This window comes from Paramormyrops kingsleyae, chromosome 4 (assembly GCF_048594095.1).
Source record: "Paramormyrops kingsleyae isolate MSU_618 chromosome 4, PKINGS_0.4, whole genome shotgun sequence".
Taxonomy (NCBI): Eukaryota; Metazoa; Chordata; class Actinopteri; order Osteoglossiformes; family Mormyridae; genus Paramormyrops; species Paramormyrops kingsleyae.
Window position 1 is genome coordinate 25,885,478 of NC_132800.1, and position 26,107 is coordinate 25,911,584.

At 42.3% G+C, this 26,107-nt stretch overlaps 2 protein-coding genes across 5 annotated transcripts; one reads left to right on the forward strand and one right to left on the reverse strand.

The window, feature by feature from the left end:
• Window positions 1-8,810: 8,810 nt before the first annotated feature.
• LOC111861135 (cerebellin-2-like) lies at window positions 8,811-12,451 on the forward strand. 3 transcript variants are annotated; one of them, XM_023845475.2, is made up of 5 exons: window positions 8,811-8,940; window positions 10,356-10,417; window positions 10,850-11,244; window positions 11,497-11,616; window positions 11,742-12,451. In XM_023845475.2, the coding sequence occupies exons 3-5, from the start codon at window positions 10,957-10,959 to the stop codon at window positions 11,937-11,939; spliced, it is 606 nt and encodes a 201-aa protein (XP_023701243.2). In that variant the 5' UTR covers window positions 8,811-8,940; window positions 10,356-10,417; window positions 10,850-10,956; the 3' UTR covers window positions 11,940-12,451. The 3 variants fall into 3 exon arrangements, with proteins under 3 accessions (XP_023701243.2, XP_023701244.2, XP_072567082.1); XM_023845476.2 differs by lacking the exon at window positions 10,356-10,417; XM_072710981.1 differs by lacking the exons at window positions 8,811-8,940; window positions 10,356-10,417 and having other exon boundaries at window positions 10,481-11,244.
• A 5,218-nt stretch (window positions 12,452-17,669) lies between these two features.
• Window positions 17,670-24,315, reverse strand: socs6b (suppressor of cytokine signaling 6b). 2 transcript variants are annotated; one of them, XM_023845502.2, is made up of 2 exons: window positions 23,938-24,315; window positions 17,670-22,461 (listed from the first exon to the last, which is right to left on the reverse strand). In XM_023845502.2, exon 2 carries the CDS (start codon window positions 22,361-22,363, stop codon window positions 20,786-20,788), a length of 1,578 nt encoding a protein of 525 aa, XP_023701270.1. In that variant the 5' UTR covers window positions 22,364-22,461; window positions 23,938-24,315; the 3' UTR covers window positions 17,670-20,785. The 2 variants fall into 2 exon arrangements, with proteins under 2 accessions (XP_023701270.1, XP_023701269.1); XM_023845501.2 differs by having other exon boundaries at window positions 23,712-24,315.
• Window positions 24,316-26,107: the final 1,792 nt, after the last annotated feature.

Below are 26,107 nucleotides of genomic sequence, written 5' to 3' on the forward strand. Positions count from 1 at the left end.
TTACGTTCATGAAATTTGTCATAAAGTACATAATGTTGTGAGGATCCAGTGACAGGATGAGAGTTCACATCTTCTTTCTCCTTTTCTTTTAACCAAGGTAGGTTAATGGTGAGGAGTCCCCTCTGAGCTGCCCTAATGTTCTCTTCAGTAGGCTCTGCTAGTCGTCCTTCAAAAGGTGAAAACGGAATTGTCTCCGGTCTTCTCAAATTTGCATGGGTGGCCAGTCCTCGGGCATAAATGCAGATATTTGGGATGTGCTTCCATGAAAACAGCATGTCTGCAAAGTCTCTTGGACTTTCAGCACGAAGAAGAAATTTCAAGCTGTAGACAACACCACAAGGACATAAAATGGCTGCCCAACCACCTGGGAAAGAGAAAGATCATTAAGAAAACATCCACTCGAACAACAAACTCATCTCATATTTTTTTAATCTTCACTGCGGGTTGAACAATTACCTGATGCTCCCCAAACTTTTTGGAATATTTTATCATATGATGCTCTGTTTTGCATCTCTCCTCTTAGCCTGAGGATAAGATCAGTTTTAGAACCCTTACTGGCTACTCCACAGGCCTTGCACAGCTTCCTTATGTCTACAACCTGTTTCAAAACATCAAACAATAGTTATAATTAAGAAGATGGATGCTGAGACAGGTTCTTCAGCTACAAACAGTTACTGTATGATAAATACACACTGACTTCATTTATGATAATGAACAGCTAAAAGTGAGATAAAACAGATCTTACAAACCTTCAACTTCAGTACTTCATCACACAGTCTTTCCTCCGTTACATCCATATCACTGAAGGGGCCTTGAGGATTTGTACTATGTACCTTCTGCCACTCTGTGTTCAATACGCTTGGTCCCTTCCGTGTTTCCCTACCAATCCAGGGCCCCCAATTCTCAAAACTGGGTTTCACTGTGTACGGATTTCTGTCCCCACCTATAATAAAAAACATGACACAGGAAACAGGCCTTAGGCTGCACATACAACAGATGTGTTGGCTAACAGATACTGGAAATATTCTCTACTAAATGGTCACTTGATCACTATTGTAATGTAAAACTATGTTTTAGTCCACCTGCCCCTTTGGAGGATACCAAAATCTGCCACTAACTCAGCAACTAATATGTAAAATGATGAATGATTAGGTGAATATTATATTGTCACAAAAATGTGAATACTGCCATTCTCTCTCTTCCTTAAATTACTGAAATACTTGTCACCAGATGTACACATGATGAACATACTCTTCAAAAAGCCAAATGAGATCATCTCCATTGACACGGTGTCCCAAAAGTCTTCTGAGTTCACCTCACCATTGGAGTTTTCTTGTGGCATATTTATTTCACTGACTGAAATTGGAAAATACAAATCAATTACATTTTAATATAAAAAAATTCTATATGAAAAAACAATATGATTTTACACTTTACCTGGCATGTTAAACACCCTTTTTTGTGTAAATCCATTACAACTACTGGAGGATGATGACCACATTTTACACACGAATAGGAGTAATCATGGGCAGTCAATGCCTCAAAATGCAAGTAGGCATGCAGAAAGTCTCTCTCAGAAGGATAAGCCACTTGTGTCGTCCTTTGCAATATGGTCCTTAGTCATGACAGACATGAGCCTGTTAAGGAATACAAAAATTTAAACTTATTTAAAAGTAAACGTGTCCCAAGCTATACAAGTACACCACGCAGTGAAATGTATCCTGAACCACTCCTTTTTGATTGTGCAATGTTATAAAATAGAAGTCCAAATTAACAATAATAAGGTTAATATTAATAATATGAAAGATACAATTTACTAATGAATCATTTCAGAAACAAATCAAACCTGCAAAGAGTTCCTGATGAAAAGGCAAAGGTGGATGCTGAGCAGCACTCTATCATTACAATTGTGAAGGTCATGAGTCCAGTCCTGGTAGCGGTAATACATACAACAGCAGCTGCATCTTTTACAGTAAGTGGACACACCTGGTAACAAAACATTAACAAGACACTATAGATAACATGCACTGTACTTTTTTAACAGTATACTGGCAAGAGACTTGTACTGGAAAAAACTAAACTAAAAATGTCCTAACTCTCTAAGGACAAGTATAAGAGTAACAGATATAATTTGACCAACAAATAACACTTACCATTTACCACTCCTGTAAGGGTTGCCACCTTTGCATTTCTTGAAATAAGAACAGGATCACTGAGAGGAACATTTCCGGGACACTGAGAGCAGACCTCCTCTTCAGGTATAAGGCACCTTGGAATATCTTCCTTTTTTAAGTCCTCAGTAAAAGTCTCTGCAAGCGTCACAGGCAATTTCTCGCAGTTGTATATGTACTGAACCATCTGCTTCAGGCCTTCTGTCTCCGGAGGGTATTGCCACCGCTGGCCAGAGGAATCCACATTTTGCGGCCTGGCCTCTTCTTCTGAGTCTGATACTCTTTGGAATATTTCACGCTTAATTTGAAAGAGATGCCATTTTGCAATGGATTTGTGTATGCATGGTGGCCTCCCTCTGCTGCAAGGGCAGTGCCATGTATTGGTCTTGGCATTGTAGCAGACCAAGATCCTACCTAGTCTACTGTAGTATGCCAACTTCGGTTCATGTATTGATAAATACATTTTGTTCTCTGGCCCTCCAATGTTAACCAGGCTACGAAATTTAGCGCCTTCACCTTTGGCCTGATTTTGCCGCTGAAGGCACTGTTTTTTTTCTAGCCTCCCCAAACCACTTTTGCTCCACCATTTCAGTCAGTATGGATTCAGATAACTCCTCGGACTCATCATCACACGCATAGTCTGCTGACCTGAGGTGTACACACTGTGTAACAAGGATGTCACTTCTTTGTGCTACTTCTACTCGGGTGTTGCACAGGTCAACGTCACACATCACTGTATGGGATGAGCCCCGAATTTTTTTAACCACATGGACAGGGACACTAGGCCCATAAAAACTTTTTGACACAACATAAATCCCATTAAGTTTATCAATACACTGTGACTTTAAGTGGTAAGTTCCAGTTATGGTCTTTGTAACAACCTGATGTTTATCGGGGGCGGTGCCTCTGGATTGGCAGACCGGGGTGGTGGTCCCCCTCTTCAAGAAGGGGGACTGGAGAGTGTGTTCCAACTATAGGGGGATCACACTCCTCAGCCTCCCTGGTAAGGTCTATTCGGGGGTGCTGGAGAGGAGGGTCCATCGGATAGTCGAACCTCGGATTCAGGAGGAGCAGTGTGGTTTTCGCCCTGGCTGTGGAACAGTGGACCAGCTCTATACTCTCGGCAGGGTCCTGGAGGGTGCGTGGGAGTTTGCCCAACCAGTCTACATGTGCTTTGTGGACTTGGAGAAGGCATTCGACCGTGTCCCTCGGGGAGTCCTGTGGGGGGTGCTCCGGCAGTATGGGGTGCCGGGCTGCCTTATAAGGGCTGTTCAGTCCCTGTACAACCGGTGTCAGAGCTTGGTCCGCATTGCCGGCAGTAAGTCGGACTCGTTCCCGGTGAGTGTTGGTCTCCGCCAGGGCTGCCCTTTATCACCGATTCTGTTCATAACTTTTATGGACAGAATTTCTAGGTGCAGCCAGGACGTTGAGGGTGTCCGGTTTGGTGACCTCAGGATTAGGTCTCTCGGGATTCCCCCCAGAGGAGCTGGATGAAGTGGCCGGGGAGAGGGAAGCCTGGGTTTCCCTGCTGAGACTGCTGCCCCCGCGACCCGACTTCAGATCCAGGATGGATGGATGGATAATAATAATAATAATAACAGATAATAATAATAATAAAGAATACTCAAAAATTGTATACATATATGTTTTGCATTTTTATAGTAGGTAGATAATTTTGATCTGGTCATTTATAAATAGCTCGCAAGCTGAAAAAGTGTGGGCACCCCTGCTGTAGTCAGTTATAATGTCTGTATATCAAGCTGCTGCCATATTTCTTATATTCACTGGACACGTCAATTGACAGAACAAGCGATCCAGAAACACTGTGTACTTTTCAGGGAGGCCACTAGGTGGAGACAAAAGATAGATTACTAAATATAAGAGGTTCAGAATTAAATTATAAGAAAGCCGAAAGATGGCCCTGGCATTCTTTGGTCATGGCGACCCACTATGATTATTTATACCACATGCGAAAGCACATGACATACCAGAAGATATACTGTATGTGCACGTTGTGTGATTTCAAAAATTAAAATAAAGCGCAGCAGCTTACAAGGAAGAGAGTAAACGTAGAAAAAAATTAATATGCTGTTTCACTACTCAGGGATTCATCTTGGGAGAGATGGCCACAGAGTCACAATTCCCACCTTGAAGTGAAAGTGGATGTCAAAGAAACACAGAGAGGGAGTGAGAGAGAGAGAGAGAGAGAGAGAGAGAGAGGCAGGAATGTTAACTTCAGTGTTATTTCTCTGGTTACCTATCAATGATAAATCATACATTTCAGTAAAGTTTTACTAATATTACATGATAGTAATAACTGTAAGTTGTAACACCTGCAAACTGTAACTTTATGGCAGCTGAAATACCACTAAGTTGGACACCAAATCTACTCATAGCATTATTTAAAAATGACGCCTATAAAGGCAATTCTCTCTCTCATACAGACAGTATGTGCAAACTTTTTCTGCAGTGCCCCCTTTTCTAGATAGGAACATTATTGACCCCCCCCCCCCCCCATTCAAATTACACAGGTTCAGATTCAAACTTTATTTGAAATACAACTTCCTTTTCTAATTGAGTGAAACAAATGCAATTACAAAATACAAATGGTGCAATTTCACCACTGTGGGAGAAAAAAGAGCAATCAATTAAAAATAAAAGTCCAGCATAAAGTTTGAAATTATGCAAATGCAGATTTAACATTCCTGTTAATATTCATTGGCGTACACAAATTAAAGTTTGTCTTACGATTGCCGCATTTTGTTTTTAATGATAACCGCAGCTTTCAGCCTATACTATAGCAGAAAACAACACTAAATCATACCCATTAACTGATAGTCTCCCTGCACTTCCTGTAGAAAATTTTAAACCTTGTTTTTCATGATTTATTTGGCTAATAACACTTTCCTTGATGCCACTTCCAGAGTGTAACTATGGGTGCGTTCGACTTTGTGTAGCCTCTTACAGTGCTGGCTTAAAGCAATACATTCTGGTCCTGACGCAGTGCATCATGGTTAGATTTTTTGTCCAGCGCTGCAAAACGTCATCACGCGTCACCATGTCACATGGTACAAAAACCTCGCGAGAGCAAGACGAGTTAAGACAGATCGTACAGCACCTCTCAGCCAGCTTTTTTTTTTTTTTTTTTTTTTTTTTTTTTTTTTGTTAACTCAATGCCACAGGAACAAGAGGTATTACACAATCATGTGAAGTTAACATTAGCTGCTAGAGAAAAAGAAGAAATAAAATAGAAAAAAAAGAAAAGAAAATACATTACATAAATTTCAATAATTTTAGAGCATTACATGTTTTCAGTGCTTTTTTGTTTTTTGTTTGTTCCAGGAGATTTACATACAATTTAAAGTCGTTAATAAAATGAGAAAAATTTTGTTTACACCGAGCCCACTTTTTCTTATGTATATGGAATTTTCCTAATAAAATAAATAAATGTATAATATGTTGTTCTTTACAATTCAATCTTTCACTTTCTGTATAAAAAAGCACATCAAATATACAAATTTCTATCATACATTCCATTTTTCTGCTAATATAGAATTCCATATCTTTCCAAAATACTCTTGAGTAAATACAATGAAAAAAAATATGCAAAATGGTTTCTTTTTCTTGACCACAAAACTCACAGGTATATGAAATATTAAGCTTAAATCTTTCCAAAATATGCTTGGCAGGATAAATTCTATGAAGACCTCTCAGCCAGCTGAACAAACTGGAACAGCCTCTATGACGACCAGTGTTGGGCATGTACCTTTAAAAAAGTAATTAGTTATAGTTACTAGTTACTTCTCACAAATAGTAACTGAGTTAGTAACTGAGTTACATCATTATAAAAGTAACTAATTACCAGGCAAAGTAACTATTGCGTTACTTAAAAAAAAAAATCTAATTTAATATAACTATAAATAAATATAAAACATTGTACACTAATCTACACTATTTTAATGTTGTTGTGGGACAACGTGAGAGACAACTATCAAATTCAACATATTATTATAAATATTATCATTACTTTAGTGGAACAGTAAAGCACAATAGATGGTTTAGAACTTTAAATATTTATTGCACAGACCACAACTTGTCAACAAATAAGTCTAAATATAAATTATGCTTCTGAAGAAATGTAGAAATGTTCTTTGGTAGCAGAGCTCACGTTATCACCTGCGTTCTTAGCCACTAATTTTGTGGCGGCATGTGACGATGTGAGGTGCTTCAGTAGATTAGAATTACTTGTTACCGACGCAGAGAGACTCTTTTTTCCTGGGCATAAGTTGCACGTTACATAAACATTTTTGCCTTTCACCTCAGCGAGGGAAAAGTAGTGCTTATATTTCCAGTTTGCAAAAGCTACCTTTGAATTTGTTGGACTTGCCATCGTTGTGATTCCTGGATGTTGGTGTGTGACTGTCTGCGACTGACCGTGCGTGTCCTTTTGTGTGACCACCCGCACTACTCTGCCTCTGATTGGCAAACAATGGAAATTTACTCAATCTAAGCCAATCATCGCGTTCTCAGTTACACCACGTGTGCAGACACACCAATCATCATCACTGGTTATGTGTCCCGCTCCGGCCCCGAACACACACAAACATACACACCCCAGAGAAAGAGAGGTCCTATGGCTGAGAGAGACACTGCTCGCATGAAAACCGCTTCAGTGTTCTCAGTTATAGTAAAGTGCATTTTATTGTCAGTAACAGTAACGGCGTTGTAACGGGGGAAACAGTAATTCGTTTGATTACTTGTTACTGAAAAAAGTATCGCCGTTAGTAACGCCGTTTATTTATAGCGCCGTTATTCCCATCACTGATGACGACACAACTTTGCCCTTACTGGCTGAAGAACGTGTCGTTTGTATGACGTTTGTATCCCAGGAAGTTCCGATGCGTAATCTGCTGTTTCTCCCGAATATCACGTAAAGCAGTGAGAACTGGTTTTCAGCTAATTTACCTGTGGCCTGTACTACGAAGCGGGGTTACTGGCTTATCGGGGTAACTTGTTGGATTTAAGTTAGTCTGGGCAAAATGTAAGTGAGCGAATATGAAGTCCATTTAAACTGTGGTACCTTAAATCCGACAAGTTACCCCGATAAGCCAGTAACCCCGCTTCGTAGTACAGGCCACTGGTAAAATAAAGTTTAAATAAATGCTCTAATAGTACACGTAAGTTAGTGGTTTATTTATTGTTAGTTACTGTAATGTTGCGCTGCTTTATTTGTTTAATCATCCAGTCTGTGAAGAGATTATTTTAGGGTGGCACATGCCACTGGTGCGCCCCTCCGCCATACCTCTGCGCCCTCCAGTTTGGGAACCACTGTATTAGATGATATTAGATGGCGGCACACGTGGTTGCAGCGGCTCACAGCTCTCCTTTTCAGTGCTCTTTTTCATCCCTTTTCTACTTTTTTTTGCACACTACCTGTTCTCCGAACTTTTGCTCTCCCCAGCCTACACCCTCCTCAGACGTAGTGCCAGGCTCACCACAGTGACTAGTACAACCTGGCCTGAAAATGCACTCTCCACACTACAGGACTGCTTCGAACAGACAGACTGGGACATATTTGAACACCAAGAGCTGGAAACATTCACAGGAATGGTACTGGACTATATCAAGTTCTGCATCGGAAATGTGACTGTAGACAAACACATACAGGTCTTCCCAAACCAAAAATCCTGGATGACCAGTCAGGTCTGTACACTCCTCAGAGCCCGCGACGCTGCTTTCAGGTCAGATGACAGAGCTCTGTACAGGGCTGCCCGAGCCGCTCTGAAAAGTGGAATTAAAAAAGCCAAGACGGACCATAAGAGGATCATAGAGTCCCACCTGTCCAGCCATAATACACGGGAGGTGTGGCAAGGAATACAAAACATCACAAATTACAGAGGCTGTGATGCAACAACAGGAGATCTGAGTGCCACTAGCAGAGGAGCTAAACTGCTTCTTTGCTCGCTTTGAATCATCACAACAGCAGCACTCACCTGCTCCAGCCCTGCTCCCCCCCCCCCCCGCTCCAGCCCTGCCCTCCCCCCCACCGGGTTCCTGCACCACTGCACTCACTGTAAAGGAGCACAATGTCAGACGGGGGCTCCTGGCAGTGAACCCCAAGAAGGCTGGTGGCCCAGATGGAGTCCCTGGTAGGGTGCTCAGAGTGTGTGCCCACCAGCTCACCCTCATCTTCACCAAAATCTTCAACCTCTCCCTAGCCCAGGCAGTCATTCCGTCCTGCCTAAAATCAGCCACTATCATACCAGTGCCGAAGAAGACTCCCATCACCAGCCTAAACGATTATCGCTCTGTAGCCCTCACTCCAGTAATCATGAAGTGCTTTGAGAGACTGGTTCTCCAGCACATCAAGGACCGTCTCCCCCAAGACTTCGATCCCTACCAATTCGCATATCATGCTAACAGATCCACAGAACATGCTATCGCCGTAGCTCTCCACTCTGCGCTGAGCCATCTGGAGCGGCAGCATCGTCTGGATGCTCCTTGTGGATTACAGCTTGCCGTTTAATACAATCATCCCTGACATTCTCATCACCAAACTGGTCACTCTCAGCCCCCCCTCACATGTGTCTGGATAAAGGACTTTCTTACCAACCGGCTCCAGTCTGTGAGACTCGGCCCCCACCTCTCCTCCATTCGCACACTGAACACCAGATCCCCACAGGGCTGTGTGCTGAGCCCCCTCCTGTACTGTCTCTACAGCCAGGACTGTAGTCCGGCCAGGACTGGGTCGGCTATGGACGCAAGGCAGGTATAACCCCGGTCGGGGCGCCAACATACATTTCATTATGTGAAAATTACCTTATTATCAATGTTCAGATTATTACAAGTTATTATATTTTACAAGTAAAACAACTAATGTTAAAAGTTTTAATGTTTTGACTATTGGAGGCTGAAACTTAACATTGTCTTTCTTTGGCAGAAAAACGCATCACCCTTCGGTACATAGGTGGGCTCGGTTTTTTTCCCCTCATTGAATAATTTTGAAATGTTCCGTCTACGACGACAATATGTTTCTGGACAGCCACCAACCTGGATTTTGTGATTCAGGTTTTCATTATTGAGGCGATTTCGCGGCAGTAAATCGGATTCCAGTCCACCTCGCCGTCCATTGTGTGTTTCGCTTCCATTTAAATTTGTCTACTTGGCCGGGTTTGCCCAAGTATTTCCTAGGTCGTTAAACTTTTCTCTCAACGACCAAAAACAACATGAAGGTTACCGAACCAATTAAGTAAACCACTTCCATTTGCTTTCTAAGAAAGAAAATACTTGATACAGATTACAGGCAGATGCTTACTTTAGTCTCCATATGAGCTGTAACGAAGCGCGATTAAATGGGAGCGCTTTAATAAAAGGGAGGGGCGGGCGGGGGGTTGCGATCCGCTTTTCTGTCACTCCACACTTTCTAGTGATGGGATTTATGGCTCTTTGAGGGGATCCGGATCTTGGCGATCCGTTCCTTTCAAAGAGCCGTTCAAAAGAACGGCTCTTTTGGCTCTTTTTAAATATTTAGTCAGTTTTAAGAAGCCAGCTTGGGGGCATCTCAGTTTATCCTGGAAATAATCACTGGGAGGAATGATGAGGTGAGATTTGTAGTCAAATAATTAAAACTCAGATATCACACACCAATATCTGAGTTTGAATTATTCTGAAATATTGATTATTACCTCATTTGTCATGTGTGTACTATATTCCATATGGTTGCACAACATCCCTCTGCTTAGACAGTGACATCACTATTTTGGATTTACCTTTAGTACAAAGTGTGTGTATGTGTAAAGCTACGTTGACTTATGTTATTCATACAATACCTACTCACAAATAAACATCAAAAACAAAGCCGGCTGCAATGAATTTCTGTGCAAAACAGCTTTTACTACAAACACTTCCACACAATGTGGAAGTGAAGGATGCGTGCACAACTATCATCATGCTGTTAGGCAGTAGCACCCCTGCGCTGGGTGCGCCCCTCCCCCTATAACTGTTCTGTCTCGCGGAGGAGCTAATTTGTGTGCATCTGTGTGAAACACGCATAGGAAAAAAAGAACGACAGAAAGAACGGCTCCCCTCCAGCCGCGACTCGGCTCCCATCGTTCATGTTTATGAGCCGTTCAAAAGAATCGGTTCGTTCGCGAACGTCACAACTCTAACACTTTCCACTTTCAGGTACTTTAGAGATGATTGCGTTTTAAGAATCAGCCTCCGTACCACAGGCATGACTTTAACAGGTAAACCTGATTCCGGATAAATATGCTCCACTCTTTTCTGATTTATTTTATATTGTACAAATTTGCTAAGCTTGTGATAAGATTAGGTAATTGAGAAGCGCTTATTATAATAATGATAGTTTTTATGAACTATTCTGTATGGCAGTTCTGAATGAAAATACTGTATACGTTTCATGACCCTATTATTCAAACCTCGTACACTGACCAGCATGTTACACATAAGCCGTTATTAAATTAAACGTTACATTTTTCACTTTGATCAACCAAAATCTGAGATATTGCTACATAAGGGAACCTGACGAAATTTTTGAATTCCTTTTTAATATAGGTTACAATTATTAATACAATGTTTGCTTCTATCTTGAAACAAAAAAAAATGCCGCGCAGTTAAATAAAAAATGTCCAATGTTCTAATGTTGTTTCAATTAACAGGTTTTATATAAACAGCGCCAGAAGACAGACTAACTCAAATAGGGGCGGACTTGTTATCGTGAAAAAGGTTTGTTTCAGTAGGAATACAGACTCAGCTGTAGCTGGAGATGCCCAGTGTCTTTCGGATACTGAGCCTGATACGGCTGGCTTTGATTATTCTTCTTGGATGTGGCTCTGCTCTTTCCACTGGGCAAAATGACACGGAAGCGGTGTTGCTGGAAGGAAAGTGCTTGGTGGTTTGCGACTCTAACCCGTCTGCAGAAGGAGGGGTCACCGATTCGCTGGGAATAACGGTCCGGTCAGGCAGCGCCAAAGTCGCTTTCTCCGCTGTTAGAGGAACGAATCACGAACCATCTGAAATGAGCAATAAATCCATGACCATTTACTTCGACCAGGTGAGGTGTACTGCTACACTTGCATATGCTCATGTATTTTGGATCACACAGATCCCCCATTTAAATTTTCAGAGCACAATAATTTCGTGTAGGCTATGGAATCGCGTTCTGTATGTCAAAAACACGTCAGAAAGTCCCACGCCGGTTGAAAACACACATGTAAAACCTGAAAGCTTCTTTAAGGTCCGTTTTGTTCATATTGAATGTGGTTCTGAAAATGTTTAAACTCAAAGTGCATTTGTTGTTTTGCAGATTTTGGTTAACGTCGGCAATCATTTTCATTTTAAATCGAGCGTATTTCAAGCACCGAGAAGAGGGATTTACAGTTTTAATTTTCACGTGGTGAAAGTCTACAACAGGCAGACTATACAGGTAAACCCGCCAAGAAGGTGTCGTCAGAGTTTGGTGCTTCGATTGCTGCAGGGCTGTTGACATGCAATGACGTGAAATATCTGTGTTTAATTTCCAGCTATTACCCGTTTTCTTCCGTTGCTCAGGTAAACCTTATGCAGAATGAATACCCAGTGATATCTGCCTTCGCCGGAGACCAGGATGTTACGCGTGAGGCGGCCAGCAACGGAGTACTTCTGCATCTGGAGAGGGATGACAGGCTGTACCTGAAGCTGGAGAGGGGAAACCTCATGGGTGGATGGAAGTACTCCACCTTCTCCGGCTTCTTGGTTTTCCCTCTATAATAGAATTCTTTAAAAGAAGTCTTTGATCTCAAGGGAGAAAACCACACTATTAATTAGGGGAAAAAAGTTTTCATTCATTCAGTTAAATTGAGTATATGTGAGAATTATACTGAATGACAGATTTCTTGGAACAACGAACGGTTTGGCATTTATGCAACATTAGCTTCATATTGCACTGCTAGATTTCTTGCTGACGTTGATTTTTATCAAATGTTAAAACGGTTTACAAGTAAAAAAAATATTATTAATACGTATACGATATCCCGTTTAACGGCGCTTCTCGCTAAACTTCTTTTATCGCCGAATATCAGGACATCGTTAATGTTTCTAAAGCAAGATTTAACATGCGAAATAAGATACAAGACACCTGTAGGTAATTTCACGAGTTTTATGAAAGCTGTGAGTATGGCGAAAGAGTTGTTAAACCCCGAAGAAGGATTTTACGGAAGATGTATGTCACCTATTATTAATGTATCCATACAGTGACGTTACTAATAAACGTTTGTTGTTAAATGTTTTATTTCGAGTCCGTTAAAGGCAGGTGAAACCTGTATTAGCCTATTGATCCTTTCGGGACATACAGTACGCAGAGATAAATCGTTATAATGAGCCGCTATGCTAGATGGACCGCGGCCATGTCCCCACCATTCACATATCTCAAAATACCCATCCTTGCGTGGTATTTCACCAAAGTAGGCTATAAACTACGGCGCCATTCTATTCACCTAATTTAAATCCGCAATTTATTTGCAAAAATTAATCATTTCTGGCCACCAGACAGCCATAACTCCCCAGATAGCATACATAGGCCTATGTTGAAATGACATTGATTCCATATCAGACAAAAAGGTTGGAACAACGTTGATCTTCAATGTTTCACTTTATATCAACATTGAATCAAGGTTTTGCCACAATCAGTTTTTCAATATTGAAAATGTGACCAAAAATCAATTCAGTTTCAACGTTGACAATTTAACACTGACCATAATTCGACGCATTTAACTATAGTTCAATGTTGAAACAATAACTTTTGTTTCAACAAACACTTATTCAGCAGAACTTTAGTCCAAAGCGATGTACAGCTGAAGGATCAGAGCCAGGGTCCGCAGCAGCTTAAGCCCCACCTCGGGTATATGAGTACTCCCTTTCCCATGGGATTTGAGTACACAATCATCTGGATGTGGGCAAGGAGCACTAATGCATTGCGATACCCAGAATAATAAAATCTATGCTTCAGACTAATGCCTAGATCTTGTAGTTACCAGAGACCAATAGAAAGGATACAACTGGAATTATACGGAAATGACAATGTTGGGCAAGTTTGAAAGGAAAGAACGGTGGAAAGTACAGCTTCAGGGGAGATACCCAGACCTCCCTCTCCCCAGCTACCTCTACCAGCTCCTCGGGGGGAATGCCGAGGCGTTCCCAGGCCAGCCGAGAGATATAATCCCTCCAGCGAGTCCTGGGCCTGCCCCGGGGCCTCCTCCCTGTAGGACAGGCACGGAAAACCTCTCCGGGTAGCCGCCCTGGAGGCATCCGCACCAGATGTCCAAACCACCTCACCTGGCTCCTTTCGACGTGGAGAAGCAGCGGTTCTACTCTGAGACTCTCCCGGATATCCAAACTTCTCACCCTATCCCTAAGGGAGAGCCCAGACACCCTGCGGAGAAACCTCATTTCGGCCGCCTGTATTCGCGATCTCATTCTTTCGGTCATTACCCATAGCTCATGACCATAGGTGAGGGTAGGGACGAAGATGGACCAATAGATCGAGAACTTTGCTTTCTGGCTCAGTTCTTTCTTAGCTACGACGAACCGGTTAAGCACCCACAAAACTCCAGATGCTGCACCGATTCGTCTGTCCAGCTCTCGATCTCGCCTACCCTCACTCGTGAACAAGACCCCAAGAAGAATTCCAGAAGAAGAGAGCGTCCAGCCCCTCTCCAGGAGATTGGTTCCAGAACCCACGCTATGCGTTGAGATGAGCCCGACTATATCTAGTCGGTATTTCTCAACGTCACGCACAAGCTCAGGCTCCTTCCCCACCAAAGAGGTGACATTCCATGTCCCAAAAACCAGTTTCGTCAGCCGGGGATCAGACCACCAGGGCCTCCCTTGGCCGCCACCCGATCCACAAAGCACCGAACCCCTGACATTCCCCTTGCGGGTGGTGGGCCCACCTGGGGACAATCCTGCGTGCGCTCACCAATGGGCTCCTCCCCCAGGCCTGGCTCCAGGGTGGGGCCCCGGTGACCCTAGTCCGGGCGAGGGAAACGAGGTGTAATGTTTATAAAACAAGGAAAGAGAAATACTTTTAACATAGTCCTATGGTGACTTCATAATGCATCATTTTCTGCAGGCGACTTTCTCAAAAATCCAATGCAATTCTGCATCGACATATGTGTCTCACAAACAAGAAAAACACGTTCAACACTTAACAGTCCGATCATCATGTTTTCAGTGATGTAGCGATCAGACAGTTTGTTAAGCTCCTGATCCTCTTTTCACTTCCTCGCTGACACCCTGTTTATCATGTACCGGGTCAGAGCAAAGCCCCGTAGCAGAAAGGGATGATGTTTTCTGACACAGGCAATGTCTCTGCAGCTCTGGCACATGACAGCTTAAGGCCACCCCCTGACCTGTGAGTTAGGCAGTTACATTGTAACTGACATCATAAGGAAGGTTATTTGATAGTTCACCAAATGCATTAATCTGGGACGGTTACCGTGTGCCATTTTGCGGCCTAGTGGCAGCTGCACAGCCTCGCCAGGAGCTTCCAGGCCCCACAGCGACGCCCTTCAGGGTGCACAGCTTTAGCCGTTTGAAGTCGTTCCCAGTGCCCACTACAGGCAGAGCGCCCTCCACTGGCACCTGGCATGCAGGTTTCCATGGCAGCCACAGGACCACAGTAGAGCTGACCACTTTGTGGCCTCTCTGGAAAGAGCCAAGATGCAGGTATCTGTAACAACATACCAGAACCATGGAGGATGTACTTCCAGAAAGTGAAACACAAAATTTCAATATTACAACATCGAATGGTAGGAATTAAGATCCATTTGTCTGCAGTGGCTTAATTCTCCAGCTGTGGGTGATATTTCTGTTTTATGCATGTAGTTTGTATAGGTCTCCTAATCAAAATGGTTCTCAGTACTGGCACAACCTCTACTGTAAAATCAACCAGTATAAGTGTTTGTCATCTAATATGCCATGGGGCTCATGCCAAGACCAGAGAGGGATTAACCTTCAAAGCCCTGTAGGGGGACACTTGATGAAAGCCATATTAATGGCACACAGGCTAGATTGGAGAGAACTATTCTGGAAATCCTGCAGGAAGACGCTTGGTGAGCAGCGAGTGGCGTTACAGAGCACAAGGCCATTGTTATTCGTGCCTTACCTGGATCCAGCACAGGAGGTCCATCGGCGTGCTTGGCCCTTGCCTATGACATCATTGAGGAGACTGATATGGACGTTGGGATCTGGGAAACTCTCCTGAGAAACATATTTCCTGGGTTTAATAGCATGGTGTCATCCATAAATGAATGTCGCTCAATTTTCTTCCACCAGTTGTGAGTTTAGAACTTCAGTTCAAGGAGCAGATTATTGGAGTCCAGAAACAGAAAGGCATTAGACCCATTAAGCATGATTTTTTTTTCCAAGATATTAAATATTTAAAAATAAAGTTTTAACCCCAATCTTAAGCCTAGCTGCAACATAAACCTAACCCTAAAGCAGGGTCAGGCAAGCCTGATCCTGGAGTGCCAGTATCCAGCAGGTTTTCCATCCTGGTCCCTGATGAACCACACCTGATCTCAGGCAGATAGCAACTCACAAGGTAGGACGGAAAACCAGCTGGATACCAGAACTCCAGGATCAGGGTTGCCTATCCTTACCTTAAACCTAGCTATGGTATTAAACCTCAACCCTAACCCTACCAGCAATGTTAAGCTTAATCTTTAACCTAACCATTCTTCAACACAAACTTCACATAAATACTGATTTTTCATTCTGAAGTACGGAGAAAAGTCAACAGCATGTATTTGTAATAGTCTCCATCTGAGCCTGATACACAAACTCAGCATTATGCTGGTGGAGGCTGGATTTGCAGCTTTTGGAGTACTGGTACCAATATAACGAGAGTTTGTGTATGTAAGGGACGGATGTCAAATAGAACATGATGTAGTTTGTTTCCAGAGTTGGGTAATTCAGGTCCAGAGAATGAAACTCCAGATCAAGATTTTGTTTCAAAGAACCAGTTGAATACTCGGTGACTGAGACTCTTGATGCTCAACTGGTTGGTTGAAAAAAATCTTGATCTGGAGTTTTATACTCTGGACCCAACTCTGTTTCAGTGTGAAAAAAGAAACCATAAAATATTTTTTTCTTGAAAAACATATGAGGAATAGTTTAAGCAACTCTGCAATTGCTTTTGACATCGTGAATGCAAAATGCCTTGAACTGAGAATGAAATCATTCTAGTGATAACTGATAGATAGAATTTTTGTATTAGGCAGATATTTAATATGGGATACAAATGACTATCACCACTGTACCTGCCTAAGCAAAATGAAAAAGTGCCCTTTGCTGCCCTCTTCAGGATAAGATGGCCATGTGCATGATAGAACATAGGAAAAGCACAAACAATGCCATGGAAATTAGATTTTCCAAGGCTGCTGATTGACATATCAGGTGTGGTTCAGTTGGAGCACTGCTTTCGGAATGACCTCACAATCAGTAACAAATCAACAACTCCGGACGAAGATTTGATTAAATTCCCCGAGCATCGGTGCTGCCTTAAACTTCAGAGCTGGGTGGTACCCAGGCGAATTACAGACCGCATCATTTGGCAGGACCTCGGCGAATTACAGACCGCATCATTTGGCAGGACCTCGGCGAATTACAGACCACATCATTTGGCAGGACCTCGGCGAATTACAGGCCGCATCATTTGGCAGGACCTCAGCTCCTCAGACACTGTAACTTGACAGTCATAAACGAAAGACTGAAAGAGGGATTATGGTAACGTCACCATGACTTATTCTACAAAATATGAAATTCCATTTTTAAAGAAGCATTCCCTGTAGCCAATACATTTTAAGAATCGCCTTTCAATTGAAAGTTTAACCTTTGTAAAAACAAAGTTGACATGTATATGTTATTTCAACAGTCGTCATAGCATATGATTGGGCCAGTGAACAAAATGAGAATCTAAATTAATTCTCACTTATCAACCACTTGCGGCATTTGCGTAATGGTGCATTACAATAGAGTTCTAATGAACAAAGTGCCGCCGACAATGGCTGTCAAATTCCTGGGATATGGTCAATTGTAACATGTAGGATGAGTGATGCAGATCGCCTGAAACCCTGCAGCGGCAGATTGTGCCTGTGGAGGTTTGCCTGAGAGCCTTCCCAAAGCGCGGCATGTGGCTCTTCTCTAGCATGACTCAGCCCAGCCATCTGGACCCTGTGAGAAGCTTGTCTGATCTCAGTTTTCTAAGCCCTAAACTGAATGTGTATTCAGCAATGAGGCCTCCAATATACATCCCAAAATAACCTTTGTTCCCTTAATTTTTCAGAGAATGCTGTTTGGGCTGTAACCCCAGAATAGTATCCTTCAAATAGAGGCACCATAAAATTGGAACCATTTCTATTTTACCAGTTAATCTGGAAGGTGATCCTGGCTGTCTTAGATTCACATTGTCATGAGCAGCAAATAAAACTTGCAAAACACTTGTGAAGAAGTTCTTTTTATTTACATTTTGTATCAGCAGATACAAAACTCCTTTAAACTGTATTAAATGTGCAAGAAAAATCAATAAAGACCTTTTCCAAAAAGGAAAAAAAAGGAAAAAGGACAATTCAAACTGAAATATTCCCCAAACACACACACACAACGCATAAAATGTAAACTACAGAAATTTCTAAATGGCACAACCATTATCCAGTCAACTGAACCGTTTTGCAAATTGACAGATCCTATTCTCTCACACTGTCCAAGTCTTTCCACATACATTTGAAATTAACATTCATTTTTGTCATAAAAAGGCCATTATAGTCAAGCAGCACAAATTAAAGGAGAAAAAACTGTACCAAATCATTTATGAAATTAAAGTTCAGGGAAACAATTACTGAATGTAAATTATGTAAACGTTTGATTTCGACCCAAAGTATAAAACAAGAGAAACACAGCTTGTCCGATGAGAAAACAGCTTTGTGCTTCATACGTCAGCCAGCTAACACACAAAGGATTCGAACAGCCTGCAGCCTTCCTCGTGCAGGTCAGCACTCATCGGACATGGTGTCAGAAAATGACGGGCATCACCAAAACCACTGCACTTTTCATTCATTCATTTCATTCACCACAGTTTTGCATCTCTGTTGCATCTGAGATCGGCTTCAGTCGACCAACACACACGAAATGCTTTTATCCCCCCCCCACACCTGGCCATGACACCTTCAAACATCTCACAGCACACCTTCAAAGTAAAAGCATTACCCCAACGCCATGCCAAACGGCCTTTTCACAGACAAAACCATTCCACAAGATTCCATACATTTAGTTGTTACGTCGCTCCATATAACTTACGGTTTATGTGAGGTTTAGCTGATTATAGAATCAGTCCTTTTTTCTTGTGGTCTTACCACACACACACAAAATCAACACCACAGCCAAGCTCATCCATAGCAAACTTTCTCAAACTCAAAAACTGAAGGGGAGATGAGTAACCTAATTCCTCAAAACATTCCTGAAAATTTTGCATGTACAGCTATTGTTCCGGTATTTCTATTCTTATTAAGCGAAGCCAGTTTGCCCAACATTTCCACTAAAATGTGGTAGGAAGTCTGAAACCATTTGGGAGCAATAATGATGTAATCTGTCACATAAAGATAATTACTCATGAGGTAACTGACATCAATGGTGGTTTTAAAATGCAATTAAGAACAATGAACAGGAACTATATCCTCACGGCAGAATCCAGAAAGGAGGAAAATGCATTGCTGAGTTACCCAATCATAACCCATCTTAACGTGGAGTTGCACTATGTCAAATATCACTACAGAAAAGGGTCACAAACCAGACTCCCAAATGGAGAGCCCATTCTGAATGCTCCACTATTCCCAGACTGAAAGTTAAATTTTGTTGCATCTCAGTGGAAACCAAGAGATTCACCTACACAACAGGTGAGGGACCATTTTAATCAAGATCACATTTTTTTTTTTTTTATCATAACATATTTAAAAGCAATGACTTCTGGGAAACAAGACGAGAATGTATGTGACCAGTGTGGTTAACATTTGAGGAGAAAAAAAAATAAAAAACGCCAGCTAAAAAGCAAGTGCTGCAGAATGTCAGATTCCAAAACATGCTTTGAGGCCTTTATATACAAAAATACGCATTGAGGCTACATAAGCCTTTTCTCTACATTTAATGACAATTTTTCAGAATGGGTGTATTGTGTAGGTTTGCTATTTTGAGCAGCAATAGAAGCTTTAACACTAACACTCCATTGACCTGCTCTTTCCTCGTGCAATAAATTTCCTCTGGTGTTTCCAGATCCGCTACATGTTCAACAGCGAAAACCTGCAGGGACAACCGCTGCTTTATATCCAAAATGCTGCACTGAGAGTTTGCAGAAACTGTAAATTTAGCTACCAAGTAAACCAAACATTGTGCTTGAATATACAGTTCAAGCAAAGGTGTTCATACAATCAGCTAAACAGTCCCAGTTCGAGAGATATTACCATGATACTGAAACCTCAGCAAAATTTGTTGAAACTTATACAAATATTTATGTTTAATCCCAATATTCATAGAAATTACTCTCAAGCCAAGATAGTTATAGTGCATATTTAACCACACCTCAATGCAAAAGTTGCTGGTAATGATTACCCTGTGTGCGGATGAAAGCGTCACTGAAAAGAAGCCCCCCCCCATCATGGAGCCAAAAGGAATTTCAAACAGGCTGAGCTGAAAGGGGTTAAATTACCCATTCAACATTAACATCTCCCACTCAAGTTTAGGTATTTTGCTGGTCACCAGAGGACACATTAAGGCCATGATGTAAGCAGTATAAAATCAAAAGGAAGAGTCTCATGTCAAAACCAGCCAACTGTGCATTAACATCCCCCAAAATGCCAAATAGCAGCATCTACAGAGTGGCCGCAATACAAACAGGATGGCATGAATTGGTGCCAAGGGTAAAATCCAACAAGCATCTTCTTCAGTATCTCAAGCCTTTAGCTAGGAAAGCAGCACGCACAGAGCTGTGTCTCAGTTCGACGATGACAGCGGCAAAGAACGATGTTTCAAAAGCAACGTCTAACACGTGGATATATGATAGAAATCAAAGTCTAAACAGACCACTGGTCTTTACCTTTATGTACTTAGAACTAAGGGGCAAAAAATATATACCAAATGGTTTGTTCTATGCTTTAATCGTACCAGATCAAATGCCCCTTTCCAGCAGAATCCAGCGTTCCAGTGTGCTTTGGTTGTTTTGGGAAAAGGGAATTATGAAGGATTTCTTTGTATGGCTTTTATTTCACTAAACTACGTTCCTCACGACCAAATTTGATACTCGATGCTTATTTACAGTCATGCAAACAATTTTCCTAGACTGGTCTAGTCTCTTCATTCTCAGTAAAGCCGGATCTGAGAAACAGCAAATTCACCTGTTCTAGCTAAAGGGAGAGCCGGACACTGAACAATCGCACACACAAAAAGTCACCAATTCTTCACAGAAAGGGATGGCACCAAACAATGTCCATGAATGTAAAATATTTTTTTATTGTATTTTTGATCCCAAAAGTGCAAATTGCCCAAAAGTCCTATAAGCCTCACTGGAGTCAGTAATGCTTCTCCTGCAAGTAATCTTTCATTTTGTTTGGTAAAGGCAATTTCTGAATCAAGTCAATTCTGGTGTACTGGCGAATAACAAAGCGACATAGATACTGCAGTGATCGCACCTGCATGAACCGGGACACAGGATTGGTCAGTCTTACGGGATAGGTCACTGACCCCGGTAGGCGTGACCTTGAGTAGCAGAAGGCTCCGTTTTCTGAGTCTTTTATAGAATGTTCAATGAGATCTACTATGGAAGTGTGACCTTCCACATCTGGCTGCTCGTAGAAGCTGAACCTGCCGTTGGAGTGCTCGATCCGCGTGTGGAGAGTCTTACTTTGAGAACGAAAGCTCAGGCTCAGGAGGTAGCGGTCATCTGAGCTATCGCGCACCAGAAAGGAACCGTCTAACAGACTCGCCAGCTTCTCTTCAGCTTCCCAACGCGTGATCGGGCCCCAGTACCAGCCTTGTCGAGCCAGTTTCTTCAGTTCTGCTGTCAGGCTAGTCACGACCATGGGTCCACTGCTCTGGACTGCATCATAAACCCGTCCCACACCAGGCGCAGAGTTAGGGTCAAAGTTAAGATGGTGCCTCACCCTTTCTGCCACCTGAGGGTCAGCCCCAGTGAACCCGGGGAAGTTCCTGTGGGTGTGACTGACAGGGAGGAGAGGTAGCAGGGGTGACGGGGGCTGGGTCTGTGCACTAGCACTCTCCATGCCCCCCCTGGCCACGCCCATCAGTAGCCCATTTAACGACGAGTCCATGAAGAGCTCTGGGGACATCACCAGATCTGGATCTCCTGCCCCATCATCTACATGCAGGGAGCTGCTCTCTAGTGGTGGCACCACCTCCATGGGTGAGGAGCTGTCCAAGCAGAAGGACCGCGAGCTCTCCACAGGAAACAAGCCCTCATCCAAAGGCATAGTGTACTGAATGTAATCCTGAGGGGTGAGGCCCAGTTCTACAGGCACATGGTCAATATCCAGATGAAGGTCCCCATTTAGAGGGTCGGCGCTCTTCAGCGCGTCACTGGAACCTGGGAACAGCCCATCCATCTGAAGATCATGGAAGTCCTTGCGCACGCCGTTCATGGACGGGCTGGGGCTTGGAGTGTGCACCAAGGCCTTCACTTTCACCTCCATCTGGATGCAGGTCTGCTCGGAGCTGGCGGGCCGCAGGGGCCAGGGCGAGGGGCTGTAATGGTGGCTGCGGAGCGAAGTGGAGCGTAGAGGCCGCTGGGCCTTGGCGTCGTTAAAGGTGATGGGCGCCGAGGAGGACGAGAAGGTGTCCTCGTCGACGGAGTCTGCAGAGAGGGAGCCCCCTTTGGCTTTCGGTTTCTGCTTCGCCGACAACCTCCTCTTCAGCGTCCCCATCAAGCTCTCACTCTTGGAGCGACTCTTGGGCCCCTTGTCATCGTCGCGGCCCAGGTCACAATTCGCGAGGTCTTTGCTGTAGCACCCTCCGAACAGGGCGTCGTCCTTAAAATCCGCTGCCAACACTGGCTGCTGGATCACTAGCTCACCGTCCTCTTTGCCCTTAAGGTTAAATGACTTTCTTATCGTTTTAAGGCTAATCTTCTTCATCCTGATGTCCCTCCTGACTGAGGGAATTTTGTGCTCCACCAACAAAGTGCAAATGTTATCCCAGCTGTCCAGTCATATGGTGACTCCAGCAGACACCCCTGGAACAGATGCAACAAGGCATTAATTCCCAGTTAGGGCCTCCTAACTACAGGTATACAAGACAAATGAAACTTAAATCAACTAAGAGAATGACTGGAAAAGAATAAAAATCTAGAATAAAAATATAAATTCAGATGCATCTTTCTTAATAGTGCCTAGTCATGACAAACTATTGTACACATTTTATTCACTAAAAAAAAAGATCTTAAATGTCCAGTTATAAGATCTTTTCCACCCACACGTTAGCAAGTCATAAAGAACTAAAAAAAAAAACATTGATAGCATTTAACTCTGATAGTATAGTATAAAGCTGAAAACACAGATAACGCAAACCATGTGCCATCGACACCGCCAATGCTCTTACATTTAAAACTACATGCCAACATTTTTAATATAGGGATGACCAATTACTGTATATTTACACCAAATCTAAAAGAAGCGCGGGTACTAGGTAAATGCCGGTTTAATGTATAATTACGATCTCTAAACGGAACAGAGGGTTTAGGCAGAGTACCAACTACCACGTTTCCCCTCGCCGTAAAGACGTTTCCCTTTTTAAAAATCGGAAATAATTTTAACAATAGTGAACCGGTGACGGATTTCTGGAGGCAGAATGCAGTCTCTCCGGCGGGTGTGCGTCTGCGGGAGGCTCCGTACGTCCAAAACACCGATAAACACCAGCCCAAAGCCCCTTTTGGTGATTTTTAGCGTTTAATTACTCCCATTATTGAGGTAAAAAGGCAATGTATGTAGCCAGCAGGCTAATCATTTTGAGGAAGCCTTTAAATGCCCAGGGCCTGCTCATCCCCGGGGCTGACAAAGGGGCTCCGACGGCCTCCTTAGCGCCCTGCAATTAAATTCAAATACCGGCAAAAGATTTTAAACCCCAAAACGACTATCAACAAACTATTGAGGGGGAAATGCCTTTTCTGTTACAGCAGCTAAGAAAAGACGTTAGCACGCTGCCGTCCATAGGCCCAATATCTAAATAAAGACCTCTTCAAACACAAAGCTGTTCGTATCGTGTAAGAGACAAACTTACAAACAAAATACATAAATATCTATCATGCAACGCCTGTAAATATCCAGCATACATTTGAAATTCTCCTGCATTTATTTGGTCTTATCATCGCTAGCTAATTTAGACCGGCTATCTAGATAGCCATGGCAGAATTCAGGCACGTTTTCTTGCAAAAACGAAAAGGCATTCTTGCATACCTGTTTTTTTTTTTATTTTAATAAAACTCACCAGTCTCTCGTTTTACTCGGAGCTTCGCCGAAGCTGTCTTTTAATCGAAATACTTGGACGGATTCAGAGTTAGCCAGCTAGCTAACTAGCGTCACCCTTCATGTTGCCTCCGCACTCGCGAGCCGTCCGAGGATCCCGTGCGCTTGTGTGCACGCGCGACTCGAGGAAAAAAAAAAAAAAAAAAAAAAAAAGAACTACGTTTGCTCTCAGTCTGCAGAAATCGTACCTGCTGCAATCGCTTGCATTATTTTCCCGATCTGATTCTAGTCTGCATTTAAGAAACTTTCCCCCTTTTTGTGCTGCAGCCGTCCTCTCCCCTCTTTTGTTGCCTGTTGCATTGTGGGAGATTGGGCTGTGTGGGATGGACCCGACGTTGGTACACCCAGGAACCGGCCTTGTTAATGATCAGACCTAGTGAACCTGTGTATTGCCGATAGTGTATACCTAAGCTACTTAAAACACAGTTCGTTTTATTACTCGCGATTGTCTGATTATCAGCTTTAAATTCCTATAACTACTCTGAGATTTTCAACAACAAATGAAGACCCTTAGTAGCTACATTCAAAAAGAAGAATGATTTTAAATGATGCAAAGACATTACTTTGGACTGAGCACTGGGGGGGGGGGGGGGGGGGGTGTTGATGTCTCCACCCATTTAAGGGCTCCAGGGGGTTGTATTGGCTGGTTTTGATTATTGGGGGGTTACAGCCCCCCGCCCCCCATTACTCCCACAATCCCAGGTTTCCTGACATAGGAGTGGAACTTTTTGCTACTAGCAAATTGTGCTAAAAAAAAGAAAGAAAAAAGTAGTCTGACATACAATTTCTCTCTAGCCAACAGGCTAGTGTTCATTTTTTTTTCTACTCACCCTTCGTCTAAATTTCTTGCCCCAGGTGAGTGGGCGGGGCATAATTTCCAATCCTCTAATACATGTTAGATGTTTTGTTTGTGCTTTAATGGACTCATACCCTAAGCTTTTATGGAGGTTGAAATGCTTTATTTATGAGGGTCAGGGATCAATGCTAAATAATTAATTGAATGATGAAAGCAGGTCACGGATTGAGCAATGTATGCTTTTCCATATCATCAAAGATGCAGCATTTCAAAGATTCAAAGATGTAGCAGTTCATATATATATATATATATATATAAGTTTGACCTGTGAGTATGTGTTTGTGTACATGCTGAATATGACTAAGTCTACATGCAACGACCGATTAAGATGCTTTCATGTGTTTTTCCAACCCAAATATGTTTAGTTTATTTATTTATTTGAACAGGGACAATGTACAAAATACATTAACCTCAAAAAAAGGAGAGATGCTTTGTACCAGGTTATAGCACTATTGCTAATTCACACCTGTAGTCCCTGGACCGGCTGGTGTTAAAAGTGTATAAAACTGTCAAAAATGCAAATTGAGACAGATCATTATAAAAGCATTATCATATATCCAATCCAATAGCATACAACCACCATTTACATACAGTCATTCAGAACATTTCAACTCCCAAACTTCAGTGCAAACTACACTTTCACACATCAGCTCTATGAGAGCAGGTTTGGGCTGAGAGGAGCCATTGATTTGTCAGGCGTGAGAATTCATAAAAAATTGTACATTTTAATATTTCTCTTGGTAATGTGTTCCACTGTTGTATCGATACACATGAAAACGCTGATTTGCCAAAAGAGGTTCTGCATCTGGGAGCCCTACACTCCCCTCAATCAGTTGACCGAGAGCCTCGAGATGTTTTTTCAGAGCTTAGAGATATAAATTTCTTCAGAGGAGGGGCAGCAACACCATGGATAATCTTGAAGAGAAGACATATATTTGTGTACATGATTAAGTTTTGAAAACTTAAAATGCTATATTTAGTTAGAATATGACAGTGGTGAAACAGACGTGTTTTCTTGTCATGAATCTTGAGAGAACATTTGTATAATGACTCCAAGGGCCTTAAGACAGTTTTACATCCCTGAGACCAACTTGTCATACAGTAGAGAAAATGTGGAATTATCATTGCATTTAGATACATATTAGATGCCTCTATGGTAAGTGAGTTTCTTATGTATCTAAAATTTGCTAAATTGAATTTTAATGTGTTTGATAATTTTTTTATGTGTTTTTTAAAGCTTAAATTTGGGTCTAATGTAACACCTAAATATTTGAATTCACTAACATTTTTTATTTTCTGACCTTCAATCAAGATATCAGGACAATTTGCAAGTCTGTGACGATTTGTGAAAAACATTGAGACAGTCTTATCAATATTTAAAGTTAGACAGGTGTTTTTTAGCCATATGGATACCTTCTGCATTTCCTCTTTTAACTTTTGAGCAACTTCTTCTGCTGTTTTACCATGAACATATAAAACAGTGTCATCAGTATAAATAATTG

Excerpts from the sequence above, each read along its gene's own strand:
- LOC111861135 (XM_023845475.2), top strand. The coding sequence starts at position 10,957 with ATGCCCAGTGTCTTTCGGATACTGAGCCTGATACGGCTGGCTTTGATT. Across the intron at positions 11,245-11,496 it reads TGACCATTTACTTCGACCAG|ATTTTGGTTAACGTCGGCAA; the intron begins GTGAGGTGTACT and ends GTTGTTTTGCAG. Across the intron at positions 11,617-11,741 it reads ACAACAGGCAGACTATACAG|GTAAACCTTATGCAGAATGA; the intron begins GTAAACCCGCCA and ends TCCGTTGCTCAG.
- socs6b (XM_023845502.2), bottom strand. The coding sequence starts at position 22,363 with ATGAAGAAGATTAGCCTTAAAACGATAAGAAAGTCATTTAACCTTAAG.